The sequence below is a fragment of the Stegastes partitus genome, unplaced genomic scaffold (assembly GCF_000690725.1).
Source record: "Stegastes partitus isolate 25-593 unplaced genomic scaffold, Stegastes_partitus-1.0.2 Scaffold1652, whole genome shotgun sequence".
NCBI classification, from domain to species: Eukaryota; Metazoa; Chordata; class Actinopteri; family Pomacentridae; genus Stegastes; species Stegastes partitus.
Genome location: NW_007579383.1, coordinates 22,263 through 43,985, shown reverse-complemented (window position 1 = coordinate 43,985; position 21,723 = coordinate 22,263). Strand labels below are relative to the sequence as shown.

The window sequence follows — 21,723 nt, the reverse complement described above, 5'->3', positions numbered from 1 at the left end:
TTTGCTGTTTCCATAGAGGTGCAGGACTTTAAATTACAGTTGAAAAAAAAAGTGTCACGAACAATAAAAGACACAGAAGCTGCTTGAGATTCAGTGGTTTGAACACCGCTTTTGGTTTGGTTATTGTGTTCGAGTAACCGACTAAATGCTGACTAACTGTTGATGTGTTTGTAGGTGATTTGGACCTTCTGTCTGAGGACTACGAGGCCGTGGACCACCGGCTGAAGCTCTTCCTGGATGTGGAGGTCTTCGAGGAGGAAGAGGAGCTTCATTCTTTCCTCAAGGTCAGCAAGAGTGAGACACACATGTATGAAATCTCTTAAAACTTTCCTTTCTCCATATTCTCATTGCATGTTCATGTCAGACTTAATCATCTGCAGTAAGAAACAGATGTTTTCAGGGTCTTTAAATGTTTACTGGAGTTAATATTAAGGCAGGAAACTGACAGCATTACATCCAGACCCTGTCTTTAAGCAGAAGTGATGGCTCAAATTAAGCAGTACAGTGTTTTTGTGTTGGTGTTATTGTTTATTTTGCAATTGCGGTTTTGAAAATGTCCTTTAACCTATCTCCCCGATGGCCCCGAAATTCCAGCGTAATGGGTGGTGACAACTTTAAGATCTATTCGACTTCATCTGCGGTTTCGTCGAGTCAGCCAACACGAACACTGTCAGTAAATCTCCCAGGCTCGGCTCATCTCCCTCTGCAGTTCCTGTGACTAGTTTGCTGAACGTTCTCTGAGAGCTCTTTAATATGCAATGCATCCTGGGAGCTCTTTAAATCAGCAGGCCACTGCTTTTCTCTGCGCGACACCTGGATGAAGAGCAAAGAGCGGAACAGGACCGAGCAAACCACAGCTGGAAACAGGAGGTCCCGCTCCATTCATCTCGCTGGTGTTTATTTACTCAGTGACGGGGGCCGCTCCATTTGTTGTCCCGCGTTATTTTAGAGGACATGCGAGCAGGACCTCGGTCTACAGGGTTGTTTTTGAAACTTCTAAAAACTTGTGAAAAGTGGTTTCATCTGGGCGTGCGGTTTTGGTAACAGATCCAGTTTATTGTTTGAATGCATTGCTCCGAGTTTTAATGCTGCAAAAGACAGTATTCACGTGTGAAAGCAGCTCTGATGAAGTTATTTCTGCAGTTTTTTTTAAACAAAATTTCCTCTATATGTGCTCCTTTTTTTTTCTCTCTCTCTGGGCCTACAGATGTCAGCTGTTAAATTTGGGGAGCCTGGGGAAGTTCCCTCGCTGCTGGTCGTGTCAAACCAGCGAATCTATTTCCTGGAAATGACATCAGATGAGCAGTAAGTACGGCAAGTTTTTCAGGATACAGAAAGCATTTAGTACTCTCTGTTGTTTTTTTATTGATGTATATTTTTTTTACCCCTCTGAAATCTACTGCTCCTCTCACATGTTCACTCACTGTGGGCTCATTTTTCAGTGCAATGCAATATAAAGTTGTGCACTTCTATGGTACATGTGGTGATACAACAACGATGATACAACTATGGCTGGAGGTAGAGAGAAATTTAAAAATGTCTGTTGCACATTATGATAAACTTAGAATTCCATAAATCATAAAAAATACGCAAACCATTGCAGCACAGTGAAACAGGAGAGGTATGGTTACTTCTACAGGTAAACCTATTAACCACCAACAGTTAATTAGGAACCTCCTATCTGCTTTACAACTCCCTAAGAAAAAAGCAATCGAACATAGACCCTATTGCCATTGGCAATGCAAAAGCTGACCACACAGCCAAACTTGCAGCTCAACAAACATATACAGAACAATTTTTATTAACACCAGACACCCTAGATGCTGAACTACTAAGAGAAATGCAAAATAACGCTCCAAAAAATGAAAAACACAAGTGGTATAACCACCACTGCAAACCAGACGATGACAACCTCTTCAGGTGACCTGAAGGGAAACTTGTTCTCCCATCCTCTCTCCACAAATACGCAGCGATGGTGAGCCATGGGCAGAGCCATGTCTCAACAGGAGGGATGGTGAGGATGGCAGAACAACAGTTTAAGACTTCTGGATATTCAAATTACCCTAAAAGATTTTGTGATAAATGTCTAATCTGTTCCTGCCTCCACCCTGAGTCAGCTGGGATAGGCTCCAGTCCCCCGTGACCCTGGTGAGGATTAGACGGTGTATAGATGATGGATGGATGTTTAATCTGTACAAAAAACAACAGCCAGGGAGCTATGAGACCAACAAGAGGAAAATTTCCCAAAGCTCAACACCCATTCCAACACCTATGCATGGATTTTATTGAATTAACAAAAAAAGTAAAAAGTGTTTCCATGTCCCCGCAGGTCTTACATTACTGGAAACAAACGGTGACTCCACATATTATCAGTATTTTACTGCTTTGATTTTAATTTGTTTACCTACTTGTCTCCTATCTGCTCTGTGTAAACACAGCCTGCAGCTCAGCCTGAAAGTCCTTGAATTTTTGTTGGTCGCAGCCGAGTCACTAAAAGCATCACAAGTATGCGAGAGAACAGAGTGTTTTCTTGTTTTTTAGAAAATTTATTGAGAGCAAGTTTCAGTTCAGGCATTAAAAATAAGTTGATAAATGATGTAATTTTGCCTTTTAAAAGTTAAATGTTTTTTTTTTTGAGGGGATTTCAAATCAGCAAATCAAAAAAACAACCAGCAAAAAAATCAGTTTTTGAACAAACACTTTTATAGAAATCTTGAGACTATGGCTAAGAATAAAACTAGAAAGTTTGGTGTCTGTAAGTTCTACTGAAGAAGAGATTTCTGGCTTGGGAGGAGGGAAAAAACTACTTTTAAAGGTAAATATTATGAACTTTTGCCACTATTCACAGGTTAAAAACAAGTAAAGTAATAGATATGTACATTACAGACACATTCAGACTGAAATGTTGTGTTTAATTATGCAATTTATGTCATTAAGTAATGTCTAATTTACATGCCCAAAAGACTAAGTGGAACAAATGAGCACTTTAATGTGTATTTCCAACACTTTCTTTCCAGTTGTTTGAAAGATGACATGTGATGAAAGCAAAATGGGAATCTCAAAAATGACCATTGCATTTTAAAAAAAGTGTTTTTTCCTCTAGTGTCTCACAAAGAGCTGCTTTACCTCAAAACCAAAAACAAGATATAAGATCAAATAAATGAATGCTTAAATTTAGGTAGGGTTCAAGATAGCTCCTCCATGGAAGTATACATCTGGGAGGTATGAGACAACCCAGTTATTAAAAAAAAAAAAAAAAAAAAAAAAGAGTCATACTGATGGAGGGATTCAAAAGAGGGCGCCACACTGCAGTGAACAATTATGACTTTCTATGTTGGTGAAAAAAAAAGTCAGCACCCTCTGTTTAGGATGTGAATAATATTGCATAACCTGCCCAGGTTTCTGGGTCACATCTTGAAAACACATTGACCTCAAAGTGTCTGTGGAATCTTTTCTCCCTCTGCTCGCTTTCGGCCCTTTCATCTTTTTTCTCTCCTCCGTCACAAAAGAGAAAATGTTCTCGGCCATCCAAACAGGATCGACTTCCCTCAGACACGAGCACTTGCTGTGACGCACTTAGAAAATTACTTCCAAGTTGCTTTGATGTCGAGCATATTAGCCGAGTTCTCCTGCTTCTTCTGCCGAGTGCAGGAACCCAGACTGTTATTACGGGTTTAACCTTTCAGCAGTGAGGCAGTGTTTTAAGTCACTGCCACGACTGAGTGTCCCGGTGATGCCTCCAGGTATCACAGATCAAGTTTAATCCATCTTATTGTGACAGCACATTTTCTGCACTGCTCGATGCATCACGTTGTTTCCTCCCAACAGAGTCCAGCTCACTGATTGGCTTCAGAAGAAGGACAGCTACCCAATCATGGAGCTCAGCTACCTGGAGGTGGGGCTGGGCTCTCAGAGCATCCACATGGAGTACGGAGATAGCGGCGTGGCCTACACCCTGCTCGTGAGAGACAGTGTACGCTGCAAGCGCTTCTTTGGCCTCCTGACAGGTAAAAGAAGTGGAGCATGGTTTCTGTTTAATGTATGCGAGTATCATTTAATGAAACTCACTGACCCTGTTCTTTCATTACTTACTGGTTCCACTGGTTCCAGCGCTTGGCTCACGGCACCGCGGACTAATTTTAGAAAGTTGTAGAGTTCTGCTGAATCCCCGAGGCAGGTACTGGAACAACATGTTCCTCTCACAGGCTTTCTGCCACAGACTCCGAAACCCAACCTACTCCCCTCACAAACTAATACTATACCATATGTGAGCTATGTGACGCAAATTTCTGCCCCGTCCCCCTCAGTATTGGGTTCTGAGCACATCCTGCCCAGACCAACTAGTCTGCAAGGGAGGACCAGAGGCTGAGAGGAAAACCTTTTATTAGACGGGGGCTCCTTTTCGGGTTTGGAATGTCTGGAAAAATATGGAAAATGAATTTGACAATTGCCAGCCCCCCTAAACATTTGCAGAAAACAGGCAAACATCGCGGCACGTATGGAAAAGTATCGCAGCCCGGTTCCAGTGTGTAATCCTACATTTTGATGCTGAACACCAGCAAACGTTTAAAAAAGCATTCAAATTAGATTTTCTGCTGATTAGAAGAGTAGTCGCACACTTTTGACAGCTTCACTTTCAGTTGCTGTGTCTCTGTCCTGTGAGCTTTAAACTCACACACGAATAAGTGAGATGGACAATTTAGGAACTTCCTGTTAAGCCTTTCCATTCTTTGTAATTTAACCAGGTGGAAGTTTAGTTTAAAATCAGATTTTCAAGGGAGATGCAGCTAAGTAGGCAGCATTAAGCATCATTCAATATATGCAGACAAGTGTGACATATTACAAAGAAGAGTTAAAGCATTTTGTAGCAACTACATTAACCTCACTAGGATCTTTCTTCCTGGAGTCTCCATGTTCTCCCCGTGCAGCGTGGGTTCTCTCCGGGTTCTCCGGCTTCCTCCCACAAGTCCAAAAACATGTTGAGGTTAATTGGTGATTCTAAATTGTCCGTAGGTGTGAATGTGAGTGTGCTTGGTTGTCTGTCTCTAAGTGTAGCCCTGTGATAGACTGGTTACCTGTCCAGGTGAACCTGCCTTCACCCTGAGTCAGCTGGGATAGACTCCAGCCCCCCACGACCCTAATGAGGATTAAGTGGTGTATAGATGATGGATGGATGGATTTCTGTGTCACAAAAAAGTTGCTTCACATTGCGAGCAATGATCACGTTAAGCACAACATAAAAGCCAATTCATGATGTCCGCATGACTGATACATGGAGATCTGTTTAAACTGCAATAGACAAAATTACGTCACGTTTCCTCGTGGACGCATAAAGATGCTTGCAGATATGTAGATGTTGAAAGTATGAATTGGCCTTTTAAAGAGAATAAAAACACTAAACAAGCCAACAAAATTTAAAATTGCAAAACCCAATGTATGCAAAATCACATAAAACAACATCAAAACACAATAAAAATGATCATTGTAAGCCCTGAAGCCCTTACAAAATCCCTAAACAGATAAAACCACGGATGGCAGAGCAAAAAAAAAAATGTTTAAGCTGAAATTTTAAAAAGCCAGACAGTGTTTTTGAGTCCGTCATTGGCACACAGCAGTATGAAGCTGGAAATGCTCTACCATGGTTTTTACTACTCACATCCTTCAGGGTGAATCTTCCTGCATGTAAAAGCACACACCAGGTGGACATGATAACAAGGTAAAAAAGACAGGACTTTTATTACAGGGCGTCTAAAAGAAAAGCACCAGCTGGTTTCCTTGAGCATTTAATTCTGATGCCTGTTGTGGAGATTCTTTAAAATCTCACTGAAATCACCACAAGGAATTGATTTTAAGAACTCCAGGACCTTTTATATGTTGTTCTAAGAGGAAAGTTTCACACTCAGTTCTTTTTAAAAGTCAGGGAGGTTGGGTTGCACATCAGATGCCTTCAAGAAGTGACTCTCTGGTTTGATTCCTAACAAACCTGAACCCTCCCTACATGTCCTCTTTCTCTCTCCCTACATATCCTCTCTCTCTCTTCTGCAACTATCCAATAAAGGTGAGATTTCCACAAAAAGGTCCCCTCTGGCAAAAGTGAAATTTTAGGCGCATCGATCCTTTATGTGGATGTTTATGAACTTAACCTCAAAGTCATATTTGATCCTTTGACTAACCAGCATCCTGTCACATTTCAGACCCACTTTACCCAAAGCCCACTTTTCCTTTCTCTCTCTTCCTCTTTCTGTAAGTTTCTATCTCTCCACTGAGACCTTTTTCTTTTTTTCTCTCTCTCTCTCTTTTTGTCTAAATCCATAAACAGCTCATTTACTGCGTTGTGTTCTTTGCGGCCGAAAATGATTCCAGATTGCTTTCAGCACGACCGCGGAGCGTCTCCAAAACAGAGCGGACAGAGTGAAGAAAAACACGAATAATGTTTTCTGCAACCTTCCAGGTGCATCTTTAAAAGATCAATGGGGCCTCATGTTTCTGATTGTGCTCAGATACCTACACGTCAAGCACGCGCTGTTTGGATTTCTTTGTTTCCTGCGAGTCGAAGATAACTCGGTTACTGTTTTGCCAAACTCTCTGTTCCTGATGCCAAATTAACCCGAAAGCAGCTGTTGTAATAGATTGTCAGAAGTAGAAGAAAAGCTTAACCATAACAAACCCTGTCTATTGTCCAAGCTGGCTCCCATCGTGTGGACAAAATTTAAAACCACAACTGGAATGATGATGGACTCGCTGGCTGGAGGAGAGAGAAAGGATGTGGTTATTGCAGGGACACTTTTCTGCAGCTTGAAGCTTCTTTCTTCCAACCGAGTCTGACACAACTTTATTGAAACGCGAACGACAACAAAAGGCCTCCGGTTGTTTCCTCTCGCTGTTGGTTGTCGTGCAGGAGGTTTGGTCGGAGTGATCACATGAGCGTCTTTGTTAGCAAAAAAGACTAGTTGCTTTGGAGACTGCAATTCAAACATTTAATTCTGTCTCGTCCTGGTTGCGTGACGTATCAAACGGAGGTACGGTGTTTGATTTCATGTGGAAATTATCAGGGGCACCCGATGTTGGTGTTGGAAGCAGCCGGGGAGTCTGGGACCGAAACAAGAGGAAGCGGCAATATTGACAAAAAACAGAGCACCAATGAGAGTCCGTTCGCCGCCAGCTCGGTCGTCAACGCGCTCCGCCTGTCGCCTTCGCTTACTCGTGACGGCAGTCTTGGAGGGCATCTCACTTAACCGTCCGTGTTAACACGTTATTTAATCTTGTAGTTCGCCTGACGCTCGCTGCTTCCCCTCAGACGCGTCGCGCGCTGCCAATTGCGTGGGAGTCTTTGACGCGGGTCCAACGTGTAATTTTTGTGCGAGCGACCGAGCCATCTTGTCATTTCGGTCCAAAATATTTTGAGGCAAACTGAGAGTCATTACAGAACATTTTGTTTTAAAAAAGAACAGATAAAACTGACTTTTTTTTGGGTCCTGTGCAGGATATTTAAAAACATCAGATATGTGATTAGTGGCGCAGTTGGTAGCACTGTTGCCTCGCAGCAAGAAGGTTGCCGGTTCGCGTCCCGGTGGGGGCACCGGAATCTTTCTGCGTGGAGTTTGCATGTTCTCCCCGTGCAGCGTGGGTTCTCTCCGGGTTCTCCGGCTTCCTCCCACACAGTCCAGAAACATGTTGAGGTTAATTGGTGATTCTAAATTGTCTGTAGGTGTGAATGTGAGTGTGCTTGGTTGTCTGTCTCTAAGTGTAGCCCTGTGATAGACTGGTTACCTGTCCAGGGTGTCCTCTGCCTTCACCCTAAGTCGGCTGGGATAGAGTCCAGCCCCCCCGTGACCCTAGTGAGGATTAAGCGATGTATAGATAATGGATGGATGGAGATATGTGATTAAGAACAGCATTTAACCTTTTGATTTCAAAAGCAACACAACCCACAACATCTTTTAAAGTGACAGCGTAGGACTTTTACATTCCTCACAGCTTCCCACGACGGTGATGGAGAACGCTGTGGCACATGTATGATACTTGTCACACCAAATTCACTGTGACTCGCTGTCAGATCCTGTTTCCATGTCGAGGATAATTTGCATTTCTAAGTAATTAATGAAGCCACCTTGCTTGTTCCTCGTGCCTAAATGCATGGAGCTTTGGAGTTATTGGTATGGATCCTGCTGCAGATATTTAAAACGCTAAGAAGTCCTACAAACAGCTGGAAGCAACAAACTTCAGCTCCCACTACATTTATCGTGATGGTTCACATGAGTCGGAGCTTTTTTGTCTTCATCACAGTCGAGTTGTTTTGTTTTTTTATCAGCTTGTGTAAGATGTAAAATTGTCAAGTAACGTGAGCGAGGAAGGATTTTGGAGCAATTTTGTTGCTGACAAAGCCTTCCCCCAAATTGCTTGTACATATAAGCTATATGTAAATGTTACTGGATTGAACCTAGGAGGATTTCCGATGCCACTTCCACCGAAAAGTAACCAGGATGTTTATTAAAACGTCAGGGAGCTTGTTTACGACCAGGGAGCGGCTGAACTAACCAACTCTGCTTGTGTCACATTGAACCGATTAATGAGCCGAAATGCTTGCACAATGCATCCCGACTGAAATGTGTCTGTGGCACAACTTGACCAAGCCACAGACATATTTACACAGGGATCTGTTTTGTCTTTATTGCTTTATTAAAGGTTGGGTGTTGCTAATCCAACCGATTACAGTTGATTGTGAAATTTTTTTTTCCTCGCTGGTCTGCTGGCTGTTTGTTCTGAAGAAAATTCCTGGCTCCGCAAACGGGGAAACAAACAAACGGGGCGCGTGCTAACTTGCTAAACATGCTAATCAACAAGAAGAAGACGATTCGGCAGATGTTTTTATCGACAAATCTGTGTTCGTGTTGTTTGGACACGCTGCAGAGTTCTAAGTGGTTTCATGTTTCGCTTCAATAGAAAAACGGCAGAAAAGTATGTTTCTATTAATGAAGTTAATCACTAAGACATATATCTGTAGATCTATCCTAGAAACCTGAAGCAAAAGATAGATTTCAGACACTTTAAAAAAAAGAAAAAGTGCTGAAATGCCAGTTTACCCACCTGCAGATCCACTTCTTCTCTCACAGTGTCTTATTTAACTCTGGCAAAAAAATGCTACTGATAAGAATTTCTTGCTTGTTTTTGCCACCGTCTTATTTTCCTCCACTGTTAAACCCACTATTGTCCCCTTTCTTCCCCTCCTTCTCCTCCTCCTCCTCCTCAGTGTCCCTTTAAAACCCGTTTGAAGTCCCGTCTATTCAGGCCGGGCCGTGAAGCCGCACCGCAGATATCCTCTCGGCCCTGTTTTGTTGTCACACTCGGTGACACGCCGCGATTCATGACTGCGAGCGTGACCCAGCGGATTGTGTTCCCCCGACATTTTCTCACCCGCCGAATCAATGGCGCTGAAATCTTACACCTGCAACCAGAGACCTTTTGCTTTTCTTATTACGGTTACAATAGCGGAAGAAGTCCGGGATTGAATTTTTTTGGCTTTTGTGCCGAGGGGCCTCTTTCCACGAATCTCTGGGTGTGACTTATTTAGGCCGCCTTGTCTTTCACAAGATCTTGCCCTCGGTCGACGTAATTCAGATTATTCAGCCGGTTAATTTTGACTTTATTTGCTTTCCCCTCCCGCACATGCGCCTCCCTGATAAATGCACACAACCGTAAAGTCTTTACCTCCGTCCTAAATGTCTCACGAGAGTGTGCGGAGAGATGTTTGACGTCTCCTGTTTGAACAGTTGCACAAAGCCGGTCAGACTCCCGACAAGCTGTAAAACTGCAGCGCCGCTCAAGTGGGACGTGTAATTTTCAGAAGGAATCTTTGTAATTTGCATTAATTTCCAGTGGTCATCTAATGCAATTTTGCTTGGCAGAGAACGATCTTAATCCTTTCCCCTCCCTGACATTTTTCGGTTTTGGAGTCAGTGGTGAATATTTGCTAGTTAGATATTTGCCTAAAATGCGTCATAGATGATGCACACTGTTGAAGGATCGTCTGCACTGGAGAAATAGGACTCTGGGTTGTTTTTTTTTCTTAAGCTGCTGTTAATTAACATTTAAATCAGTTAACATGGCGATCATTACGATGATTCATTTGTGCATTATTTGTTGCAGGAAATAGTTTAAAATACCGACCAAAACTTAGCAGAATACAAGCAGACGTCTTCAGATTTTCTCCAACAAAAACTTTAACAGTTTACTCAAGTACAGTTTGAAGGTACTTGTACTTTTATACGTTTATAGTTCCATTTTTAATACATTTCAGAAGGAAATATGGCACTTTCTACTCCCCTACATTTATCTAACAGCTTCAGTTACATTTGAAATAAAGATTTTAAACGATGGATGGCAGAACAAGCTTTTAAAATGCAACACACTTAAAGATTAAACCAGTGTTTTCCAACCCTGTTTGACTTCTAATGGCTCCACCAAACTCCTCTCAGGTGGTTCCATTTCAGTTCCAATGACCCAATAGCTAAAAATCAGACATTAGAGAAAAGGTCCAAAATCTGGAAACAAATTTGTGTTTCCTTTTAGTTTTTCCCATTAATCATCTCATAAGAACTCATATTTATCTACTGTTCATGTGTATAAAACTTCAATTAAAGTAGTTCAAACTAGCTGCACCTCCAACACTAACATGCTGCCGACGCTTCAGTATAAATACAAATTATAATGTAGCATTTATTTTATTATTTAGAACACATGTTGCTGTGAACACTTTTGCAGGACTTTTATTTGTCATAGACTACTTTTACTGCTTTTACTTCAGTACAGAATCTGAATACAGTCGTGACTCGATAATCTGACCCTTAACAATCCTAAACCTTGCTATCCGACATGTTTTTAGGAAAAACTAGCGGAACCCATTAAAAACAGCCTTAACATACCGACAGCCTTGGATTCCGACTCTGACATGACATTTTATGTCACAAATAAGGATAATGGCGTATTATCTGACTGAACAATCCCACAGATTGGCTACATTCAGACTGCAGGACTTAATGCTCAATTCGGATTTTTTTGTGAAATCCGATTTTTTTGTGAGTTCGTTCACGTTTCCAGTTAAACACGACTTGTATGTGATCTGCTGTGTGAACTTCATTCGACCCAAAAGTGTCCCGCATGCGCAGAAGAGGACACGACGACGTCACACGCAGTGAGCATGCTCAGTGTTTATGGAAGTAAACATGGATGGTAACGGTGGAGCGTATCCTCCACTCCTCCGCCACCGTCGATGGTGGAAACAGAACGTGACAGCTAACTAAACTAGCATCAGCAGCCAAGTACTGCCTGTGTGTTCTGGACACTTCCACCCTGGGAGAGCACTTTGACGGGGTGGAAGTGGCCGGAACGTGCACAAGCGCACCGGTCAATTAAGTGTGAAATCCAGCGATACGTAGTGTTCTAACAATACACTAGTTATTATAACAACTATGAACAAGTAATATTAACAACAAATGAGCCTTCCAGCATCAAGCCCTCCTCGTATCTCGACCCTCCGTCTTGACAATCCGACACAAAAGAAGGTTTTACATTTAGTGTCGGATTATCAAGTCAAGACTGTACTTTAACCTCCACTGCATTATATAAAGCTGAGATAACCAACCAGTACTCGTAGTAGAAATAGGAGGAGCTTAAGTTTCTTAATCAACTAATTGTCTGATTGCTTCTTGGTTAACTGAAGAAGTACCTGCAAAAAAATGTGGCCTGGATGTCATAATCTTCACTGATTTTAATGCTTTTTGTGTTTTTTTTTTTAATTTCTTCAGGAATCGTACGCGAGATGGCCCACAAGTCAGACAGCAAGCTGAAGTCCATCTCCACGACGAGGCTCACCCCTCAGCACCACCTCTGGTATGCCTCCGCGCAGCCGATTCTGTTGAGGGAGAACCCGCTGGATGCAGTGAGAGACCAGCAGACATCTTTGATTTTATTTGTGTCGATGCTGAAAGATGTGGTCTGAACAGTGTTGTGCACATTTGTATGTGGTCGGGGCGGTGTAGGTTAAAGCGAGTTATGGCGATAGAAGTTCTAACGCTGCACATTTCTGACACATCTTTACTTGATTACAATCAGCTTTTTTTTTTTTTTGGACTTCATTTTGTAAAACGGCCCCACTAAATTAGCTGGTAAACCACATCTTAATTTGTCCCATGTGTTGCCCTGCAAATCCTGAAACATGCGTGTCGCCTTGTGTAGTTTGTTATCACTACCAGTAGTTTTTCTACACCTTTTGTTTGTGTGTTTTTTTTTTTCTTCTCCGACACAGAAGGTAGCGGCTTCTTCTGGGTTCTCACTCGAAAGGAATGCGGTCCACAAGTACAAAAATGTCTCATAAACCTGCAAAATGTGCAAGAAAACACGCTGTGAATAATGAAACGCTTCAAGCTCTGCAGGCAGACTGTATATGTCTTTGAATCAGTTTGGACAACCTGACAACGTTTGTTTGATCCAGCAAGCAGAAGTTAAATAAATACCAATTAGCGTGGAAAGAAATGCACGCTGAATGACACATGCCAGCCTCTTTGTGAAGCGCAGATTGCCGTATCAAGGTACAAACACACGATAATGCCTCAAATATCTCAATTTATCTTTCAGGCAACAGACTCCACAAAAAAAAAAAACTTCATCTGCAGCTTACCACATTCTCAGAACAGCATTTGCGCAATACAATTCCTGTCTGCTGCTATTATGTCAATTATCCCCCCTTTTGCTTCGCTGTGAAGTTCACCCCCTGATGTTGGAGCGCTTCCTTCCAGGCACCTGCCAGCCTGGTATCTTATTTAGACGATGCTTTTAACTAAACATCAGCTGAGGTGTTTGTGTTGATGTATGCTAACACCTTTTTCATCCGTCAGGCCTCTCGTGTGCGAAGACATCCAGGCAGACATGCAGGACGGACAGCCGCAGTTCTTCTACATTTTGGCTTTCGTCCTGCGAGGTAACGCGTGTTTTGAAACTCCGCATTGGCTTTCTTTGCCGGCAGATAAATCAGCTTTCACCTGCGCTCTTTCCGAGTCTCGTTTTCGACAAGGAGAGGAGGTTTCAGGACACGACACGCAGGGAAACGTTTGAAGCCGCGGTGATTGATGCCGTTAAAGCTAATTACGTAGAAACTATACCACCCTCTCTATATATCACTTTAAGCAGGAGCCTCAAGAAGCAGGTTATGTTCGGCGCGTATGCAGAAGCAGTTCAGTTGGAAATTGCTGCTCACCCCTCCTCGTGAGACTTTACAGAGATGTTTCGAAGCCTTTTTCATTGTTCTGTCGGCCTTTGAATCGCTATAAAATCCTAAAACAGAGACTGATAAAGCACTAAAGCCTCGCACTTGTTGACCTTACAAGATTTGTAATAAGTCGACTTACCGGTTTGCTTCCATATTTGGTCTTTCTTTTGCAACCAGGCTTGCAGCTGAAAGAAAAGGGAAAGAGGAGGAGAAAAAAAAAACATGTCAGAATTTTTTGTTGCACCCCAGAGCCAGAACTTTTGGGTTGTTTTTTTTATTTTTTGACTATTTTTTGGTTCAGTTATAGTCACGGCAGATGAGTAGTTTAAGGGAAGTTGTGTGGCTTTCTGGCTTTTCAAATCTGCCTGCAGGTTTTGCGGTTCAGAGCATTAATGGATTACATAATCGTATTTATAGTCAGATCTACTCATGCCTTAACGATGGGGGCGATGATGCTGATAAATCTGTTAGCTTACGCAATCACACAGTCAGCATTTCAGCAAAAAGAAACCGCATCTCGCGACGATATTGAAGCTAAAACTACTGGTTGCATCCTTAGAAGTTTATAAATAAAAATCAAGATGCTGGGCTGCACTTTCCTCAAGATAAAAGCAGGAAGTGGGTAATGTGGACGGCAGGATGTGATTTGTGGGGAGCGGCTGACGTGAGGCGCCTGTCAACGACGTACGCCAACGATCTTTGCCATAAAATAAGACGGAAATCTCCTGTTTTGACTCAGCGGGGGCGATAGGTGACTGTATTGACATGCGTGTGATTAGTAGCTGTGCTGCTGCTGCTGCTGCTGGATGCCTGTGATGTATTTCCAGCCAAGGTAGCTGCAGGCTACACACAGCTGTGCACGGACGCGGAATTTGTGCCGTCACTTTAGCGTGTCTCGATCTGCCTTTTTTTTCCTTGTTGCTAAGAAGATTTCTGACATGAAACCAAAACTAGATGAAAGGTGCTCTGTGAAGCTTTTAACATCAGTGACCCAGAATGGAGCCAGATCAGAGGTTAAAAGCCCAACCCCTTCAGCTTGTAAAAACTTTTAAGGTTAAACCAATTTAAACAACTCTGCTCTAATATTCTCCCTTCAGAGGATATTTGGACGCCGCTGACTGTCCTGGCGACCCGAGAAACCCTCTACCTGCTTCAAGAGGACCACCAGTGGAGGAAGAACAGCCCCGCGCCGGACGAAAGCAAGGAGCCGTGCAGCGGGAGCGTCGCCGTTTTGGAAACCCTCCCCATCAGCTGTGTGAGCTCCGTTCTCCTGTGGCCCTCCGACGAGTGCAGGATGGATATTAAGCTTTACGATGAGGTCAGTAACATTTCCTCGGAGGGCTGGAACTAAAAAAACAGGGAAAAGCTTTTGATGTCACTCGAGTTGCTCCTGCTTCCTCTGCTGGAGACACAACTCCAGCTGCCGCACACAGCGGAAAACATCCACTACTTCTTGTGTTTGATTCCACACAGATCTAATCTTAGCTCATTAATACGCCACATTGACTGTAAAAGAAGCACCTTCATTCCAGATGGGAAGCGCAGATAAAACTCACTGTTGCTCTGTTAGATATGTGATAGGTGGTTTGTAGGAACAGGTACGGACACGTGTTTGGTTTTTCTTTGGATAAAGCCTCCATGCAAATCAAATCAAATCAAGTTTATCGTCATTTCGCGGTGCATACACAGTAGTACAGGCAAGATGAGAGAGCGTTTCTTCAGGATCATTTAATTAGTAAGTTTTGCAGAATGAACGTCTGGGATTAGACACTAAACATTCACTCTCGCTGCCTCCTGAAGGGGGCGCTGCGTCCGTGCACGCCGCCATTCGTTGAACATGGCGAACCTCTTCAGGTTCTGGTAGGTCTTCAGGGACACACGAGGGTGTGACGATGGTGAAGCCACAGATGCTGCCCAGAGCTGTCTGTCTGTCCATCTGGGATGTCGTCATGGAGCCACATTTCTGTTAAAGCAGACACTCAGCAGTCCCTCCACTCTCTGCGAGTTTCTCTCAGCAAACGTCCAGCTTGTTGTCGAGTGAGCGGACGTTGGAGAGCAGGATCAACAGTCCTGCTGGTCTGGAGGGGTTAGCCTTTAGCCTAGCATGAATCCTGGCTCTCTTCCTCCTTCTTTGTTTCGTTCACTGTCCTGACGCCCAGCAAAGTCTCCCGGCCACAAGTTTTGCAGAATGACACTCAAAACGTTGACTTTCGTCGTCTCTTGAAGGGGGCGCTGCGTCTATGTGCATCACCATGGCAACAATTAAGGGTTTCTAAGAGAATTATTGGGGCATTCTGATAAAAAGGAGTCCAGAACGCATGGACCAGTTTCTCAGCATCACTCTGAGACGGCATGTTCCTGATTTTGACGATACCACGTAGATGAAAGAAGGCCGTCCTACAGACATGCTTCATGAACGACATGTCCTGGTCAAAAATATCTGCCATCCAGAATAACGATGTGGTTAAAGAGTGTGCGTCTGAGGTGCTTCAGGCGATACTGGGATTTAGCCAGTAACTGTACCAAATTAGTGACCAGGTTAGTTTAAAGAAAATGCAGCGACATCTTTAGATTGCGTTGACACGTAGCATCAGCAGATAATAACCTCGTAGGAACATTCATGCAGTGATGTAATTATCTTTTCTGCTTCGGGAAAACGTCCCTTCATGGCTGGATTCACAATTGTTTCACAGAAAATTAAAGTCCCTAAAAAGTAATCTCTGTGTATGAAGATGACATATTTAGAAGTGGTTTTTTTTATATATTAAAATAATCCTTTCAAATATTCCCTCATTGCATTAATCTCTCCACTCACCCCCCTGTGCTACAGCTCGAGCACACCAGCTCACCTACAAATCCATCCATCCATAATCTATGCACCACTTAATCCTCACTAGGGTTGAGGAGGGGCTGGAGTCTATCCCTGAACAGGTCACCAGTCTGTCACAGGGCTACACTTAGAGACAGACAACCAAGCACACTCACATCTACGGACAATTTAGAATCACCAATTAACCTCAACATGTTTTTGGACCTTGTGGGAGGAAGAACCCGGAGAGAACCCACGCTGCACGGGAAGAACATGCAAACCCCACGCAGAAAGAAAGCAACACAAAGTGCAAACCACCGAGCCACCCTGCAGCCCTCACCTACAACTCAAAACACTATGAAACCACTCTGCGCTACACAAGGACAGGCTGGAACACTGAAGTATTTCAGCCGCACATGTTTGACCCAGAAACCTATCCTGAGGAAGAATAATGGGACAGAATCAAAGTGGGTCTTTCAATTGTTCGACAGCTTACTCTGTTTTTTTTAAATAAAAGAGACGAAAATATGGAAGGAAAAAAAAAATATGTTGGTTTTTTCAGTATGTAAAGGGACAATATGTGTAGCGTCAGTCCTCTTTGAGCAGAGATGTTGAATAAAAACGATGTATTGAGGTTGTCAGGGTGTTGGGTTACGTGATTTGTACGAGATACAGTAACTAGAGCAGGCGTAGTAGCAAATCAACATGTTCGCAGTTGGATTTGAAACCATCTCGCTGTCAAATACAGTGTATAAAATCTTAAATTTGATGTCTCACATTTGGAGTTTTCAGGCTTTGGGCTGTGAGGTGGCTCGGTGGTTAGCACCGTTGCCTCGCAGCAAGAAGGTCACCGGTTCACATCCCGGTGAGGACACCCGGGATCTTTCTAGTCTCCATGTTCTCCCCGTGCAGCGTGGGTTCTCTCCGGGTTCTTCCTCCCACACAGTCCAGAAACATGCTGAGGTTAATTGGTGATTCTAAATTGTCCTTAGGTGGGAGTGCGCTTGGTTATGTAGCCCTGTGATAGACTGGTGTTTGTGTCGTCCCACCATCTTTATCCCATCACGCCTTTGCCTCTTCTGCCTCGAGTTCCTGAATGAAACCAGGGCTGTAAAATCAGGTATTCATCAGGAAGTGTTTAGAGCTGATTCACTCCAGTCCTGCGTTATTACTCATTAGCAGGCTACGCTAACAGATTCCTCTAATTGTGCCACAACCACACCATTTGCTGACTTATTGCCGCAAACACAGAACGCAGTCGCTCCTTATATGGTTAACTACACGGTACGTAGTAAAAAAAAAACTACGTGTGATGCTGCTTTTCCTTCGCTCTCTGCCTGCTCCAGATCCCAGCACTGCCAAGTTCAACTCACTCCTGATTAACTACTTTCATTTTCATACTTTCTCATGTTGTGTTTTTCGTCTTTTTTCTTTTTTTTTTCCTTCCTCCAGACTGTGAAACAGGAGAAGACGTGGTGTGTGCGCTCGGAGGGCGGCGAGCTCCTCCAGGGTCTGCTGGCCTGGGTCACAGCGCAGTGGGAGGCCATGTTCGGAGTAAAACTGCACACGAGTCTGCGAGACAAAGCAGCATAAGGGAAGGGAACGCACTGAAAAAAAAAGAAGGAAACGTCACAGACTCGTGTGCTTCTGTGTGTTTTGCGAGTCGGCGTTGGTACTGTGTGTGGGGGAGAAGTTTACTGAGCGTCTTTATTTTCTCTCCCCACCGTCTGCTCTCAGTCTGGTCCCATTACGCTTTGTTGCTTTAAGCCAAGGACTTGGAAACGATTGCACTCATTCATGTGGTACACAAGCCTGTAAAAGCACTGGTTGCATAATTTCTCCTCCAGATACCATCCCACTGAGCGGCTGAAATGGAGTGTGCCTTGTTTCTTTTGTACTTTCTTTTCCTATTGAATTTTTTTTAGCGTTCTTCAATCCTGTGTAGCATCGAGCTAACACGGAGCAGATTTTTTTTTTTTTTTGGAAGCATTAAGAAGGGAAGAGCTTAAAATATGTCCACCCCCTCCCTTTATTTAGCCGGGCGCTCCTTCCTTCCTTCCAGCGAAGTTGTGGCATCACGAGCTCGACACGAGGCCGGAGGTGAAAAGCCGAGGCTCAAGACGCCGTCGCTGGGGGGGAGACTTCACACATTTCACCCCCCGATTAGAGAGTTCTCTGTAAACCTGCATAAAAGAATAATTCTTTACTTGTTGATTTTCAGATTAACCAAACGGGAGAAGAAGGAAAAAAAAAAAATCAGCTCCCGTCGTCATTCAATAAGGTCAATATGTTACCCACTAAATGTTTATTTCCTTCATGTGTCGGTGTGTGTGTGCGTCGTATATGCAGCCACTGTGATGTGACATATCAGCATGTACAGATGCAAAAAGAAAACTGCTAATTAACCGATTAATTTATTTCTTTAACTTTTTTTCATAATGGGTTGATGCAAAACGTCTCTTTTATTTTTATATGAATGTACTGATGTGGATGATTGAGGATAAAAGCAAAGTGTTGATTTGTGAGTTCGTTTTTTTTCGGGAAGCTTTCGACACCCTTCTACAGCCGGGGCTTCGGATGTCCCAGAGTATCGCAAGAATTCAACAACCTGTTGAAAATGGTTGAAGTTATCGACCGAAAATGTCAGTTTTCTGTTATTTAACTTGTTCTTTTGCTAGTTTACTTTTGATAATTTTATGAAAATATGTGTTGGTAACAAGATCTGTAATTTATTATTGATGCCGTCACGATAAATAAAAATGAGCTGCTGCCAGAAATTTAACAAAAACTGTTTTAACAATGAGTACACTGCAAAAAAAATTTTTTTTTAAAAAACAAATTAAATTAAAAAATAATTTAAAAAATAATGTTTTATTTTACAGGCATTTTTCTACATTTTTTAAATACTCAAAAATATCAGTAAAATTTGAAACATTTAACAGAAACAGTTTTATCAATGAGTACACTGTAAAAAAAGTAATTAAATTAAAAAATAATTTAAAAAATAATGTTTTATTTTACAGGCATTTTTCTACATTTTTTAAATACTCAAAAATATCAATAAAATTTGAAAAATAGATTGTTAATTCATGAAACCAAGAAATGTCCAACTTTTTAGAGCAAATGTACTTTTTTTTCTAAATAAAAAGATACAATACATTCCCAAATTTAGCATAAGTGCACAAATATTTACCTTTTTTTAAAATAGATGTAACTGTTAAATTAAAGTTTAATACATTAAATATATTCACAAAAGGGATTACAGCCAGTATATAGACATTAGTTGTGTTGCAGGTAATTACACTGTTTTTACATGTCAGTAAAAATCAAAAAATTTAAAAAACAAATGGCTGCATGTAAAATTAAGGCTAGAAAAAATATTTTAACTGTGAAACAGATGTGTTTTTGTTTGTTTTTTAGAACCCAAGCTGCTGCCATGGTACCGATTTCTACCTTTTTTTTTTTTTGCAGTGTAACAAAAACAGCCTAATTAGTTCTCCTGACCTCTGACCCCCTATTCAGTCTCCAGAGATCTGACATTTTAATCCTGCTACTTAGCGTGTCATCTGCTTGATCTGTTGCTCTGATAACGCTCTGCTCGGAGTTTGCAGGAGAACTGAAGCTTGACCTGAAATGTTTGACCTGAACCTGGTGAGACTCGTCGCCGTGAACACGTCTGACAGGAGATCTGGGCTTTTCTCCGCCAGGCATCCTGAAGATAACGGTGTCAGCGCTCCACTTTAGAGTAAAGGAGGGCAACGCTGGTGACAAGTTAACAAGGGCAATGATGAGAATATTAATATTGTAATGGTGTTAATGATCCAGATGCGGTCACACGACCCAAAACAAAGGGAGACTAAACACACAATCAGTCGTGTCAGTCAGTCCGTCCTTGAATCCTGAGACTGAGCTGCCGTGGGACGTTTTAAAGACAAAAACCAAAATAATCTGACGTGTTGCTGGAGTTCGTTTTTAGAGTTTGTGTTCGTTTTAAATATTTGGTCAGATTAAATATTGTTCTGCTCTTCAGTTGCTGCGTTGATCAACTAAAGGATTGAACTTTTAAGTCTTTATCATGCAGGCCACAGACTTAATTTTATTATTTTTATTTTTATTAGATCAACATGAACTATTTACCTGAACAGTTATTTATGCTAGACTGTTAAAAAATAAATAAATAAATAAATAAAAGTTTTACAAAATTTTTTAAAATAGAAAAAATAATGTATGATTGTATTTATATTTATTTATATTAATTTCTGAATATTTTTAATAGAAAATTGACATAAAAAGGCTGTTAAATGCATTAATAAATGTATCTTAATTTCACAAATATTTCCTTTTTATTTCATAGATGAAATATATTCATTTTAATGTTGTAAATATATTTCTAAAATTAGATAAATTATAATCTGTCAGAATATTTTTTTAATCATATATGCTCTTTATCATTCTATCAATATAATTCTATATAATAATAATACATATGTAATTCCATTATTTTTACACATGTAAATATCCTTCACTGTCTATTAAAATGAAAAAAAAAACATGATTTAATGTCAAATTAAGGTTAGAAACTATATTTTAAGTATGAAAAATTCTGTTATTTTTTTTAACAGTTTGTTTTTTCTTTCTTTCTTTAAAAAAAAGTTCCAAAAGAAAGATGTGCATCATTTTTACAGATTAGCTTGACTAAAAAAAATTTAATTACGGACAAATTCAAATTCTAGCCTTTTTGTTGTTGTTGTTTTAAACTCCAAATTCTCTCTAAATATTGTGAGAACATCATTACTGTGAACTCTTTTGTTCATGGAAATCTGTTACCATGACAGTCCTAGTGTGGAATATCATCTATATTCTCAATGTAGAGAATCCTAACAATCCAAAACAGGAACAAAGCAACACTTATTTCAGAGCTTGAGACGATGAGGTTAACCCACTTGCTGTATGCTGGTCATACAGAGATAAGATCTGCAAAAGAAAGGATCTTTTCACTCTGGTAAACAAGCTGTGAAATCTGTTTTCATCGATTAGATTGGACGCCGTGAGATACTTCTTCATAGGGACGAAGGCAAAAGACAGTCCTGCTTTGGAGTATTGTCTGTGTGTATGAACTGAGGTGACACATCTTCATGAAGTCCAGTTGCTACGATTAGAACAACCCTGACCTGGATGTCTGACAACCTTCACAGACGAGTCTTATATCCATGCATCGCTCATCTTCACTGGAGCATTTGCTGAATTTCTCTCCTGGTGCTTGTTGCAGACAATCAGGGCTTTGACACTCAGCATTTCTACCCGTCTGCCTTCAGTGGAACCTGCTGCTGGTTCTCTTGCAGGCGACACTTTACCGTAAAGCAGTGGGTTTGCTGCGACCTCGTCTGAACCTGATGGACAAAGTGAAAGCTGTTCACACACGAGGTCAGACTTTCCAGATGCTCTGACGTGACGAGAGAGTCAAATAAAACCACTTCAGAGTGATGGGGGCCATCTCAGCCCTGCACATTTCTGCTTCACGCTGCAGAAGAAGCTCTCCGTTCTCGCCACCTTTTGTTTGCCTCTTTTTTTTACACAGTGTTCTTTTTGGCCACTGCAGCCCAAACTGCCAGTCCCGCCCTCCTCCTGAGCCATTCGAGCTGTGTGAAAA

At 41.8% G+C, this 21,723-nt stretch overlaps 1 protein-coding gene across 1 annotated transcript in view; it reads left to right on the top strand.

The window, feature by feature from the left end:
* Window positions 1–18,855, top strand: part of stk11ip (serine/threonine kinase 11 interacting protein) — a 33,687-nt gene extending 14,832 nt beyond the window's left edge. The window contains exons 20-26 of the mRNA XM_008301270.1: window positions 175–284; window positions 1,208–1,305; window positions 3,829–4,007; window positions 11,805–11,889; window positions 12,894–12,976; window positions 14,362–14,582; window positions 17,526–18,855. Coding sequence (XP_008299492.1) covers window positions 175–284; window positions 1,208–1,305; window positions 3,829–4,007; window positions 11,805–11,889; window positions 12,894–12,976; window positions 14,362–14,582; window positions 17,526–17,666 — 917 coding nt within the window. The 3' untranslated portion in view covers window positions 17,667–18,855. The remainder of the gene's footprint in view (window positions 1–174; window positions 285–1,207; window positions 1,306–3,828; window positions 4,008–11,804; window positions 11,890–12,893; window positions 12,977–14,361; window positions 14,583–17,525) is intronic.
* The last annotated feature ends 2,868 nt before the right edge of the window (window positions 18,856–21,723 follow it).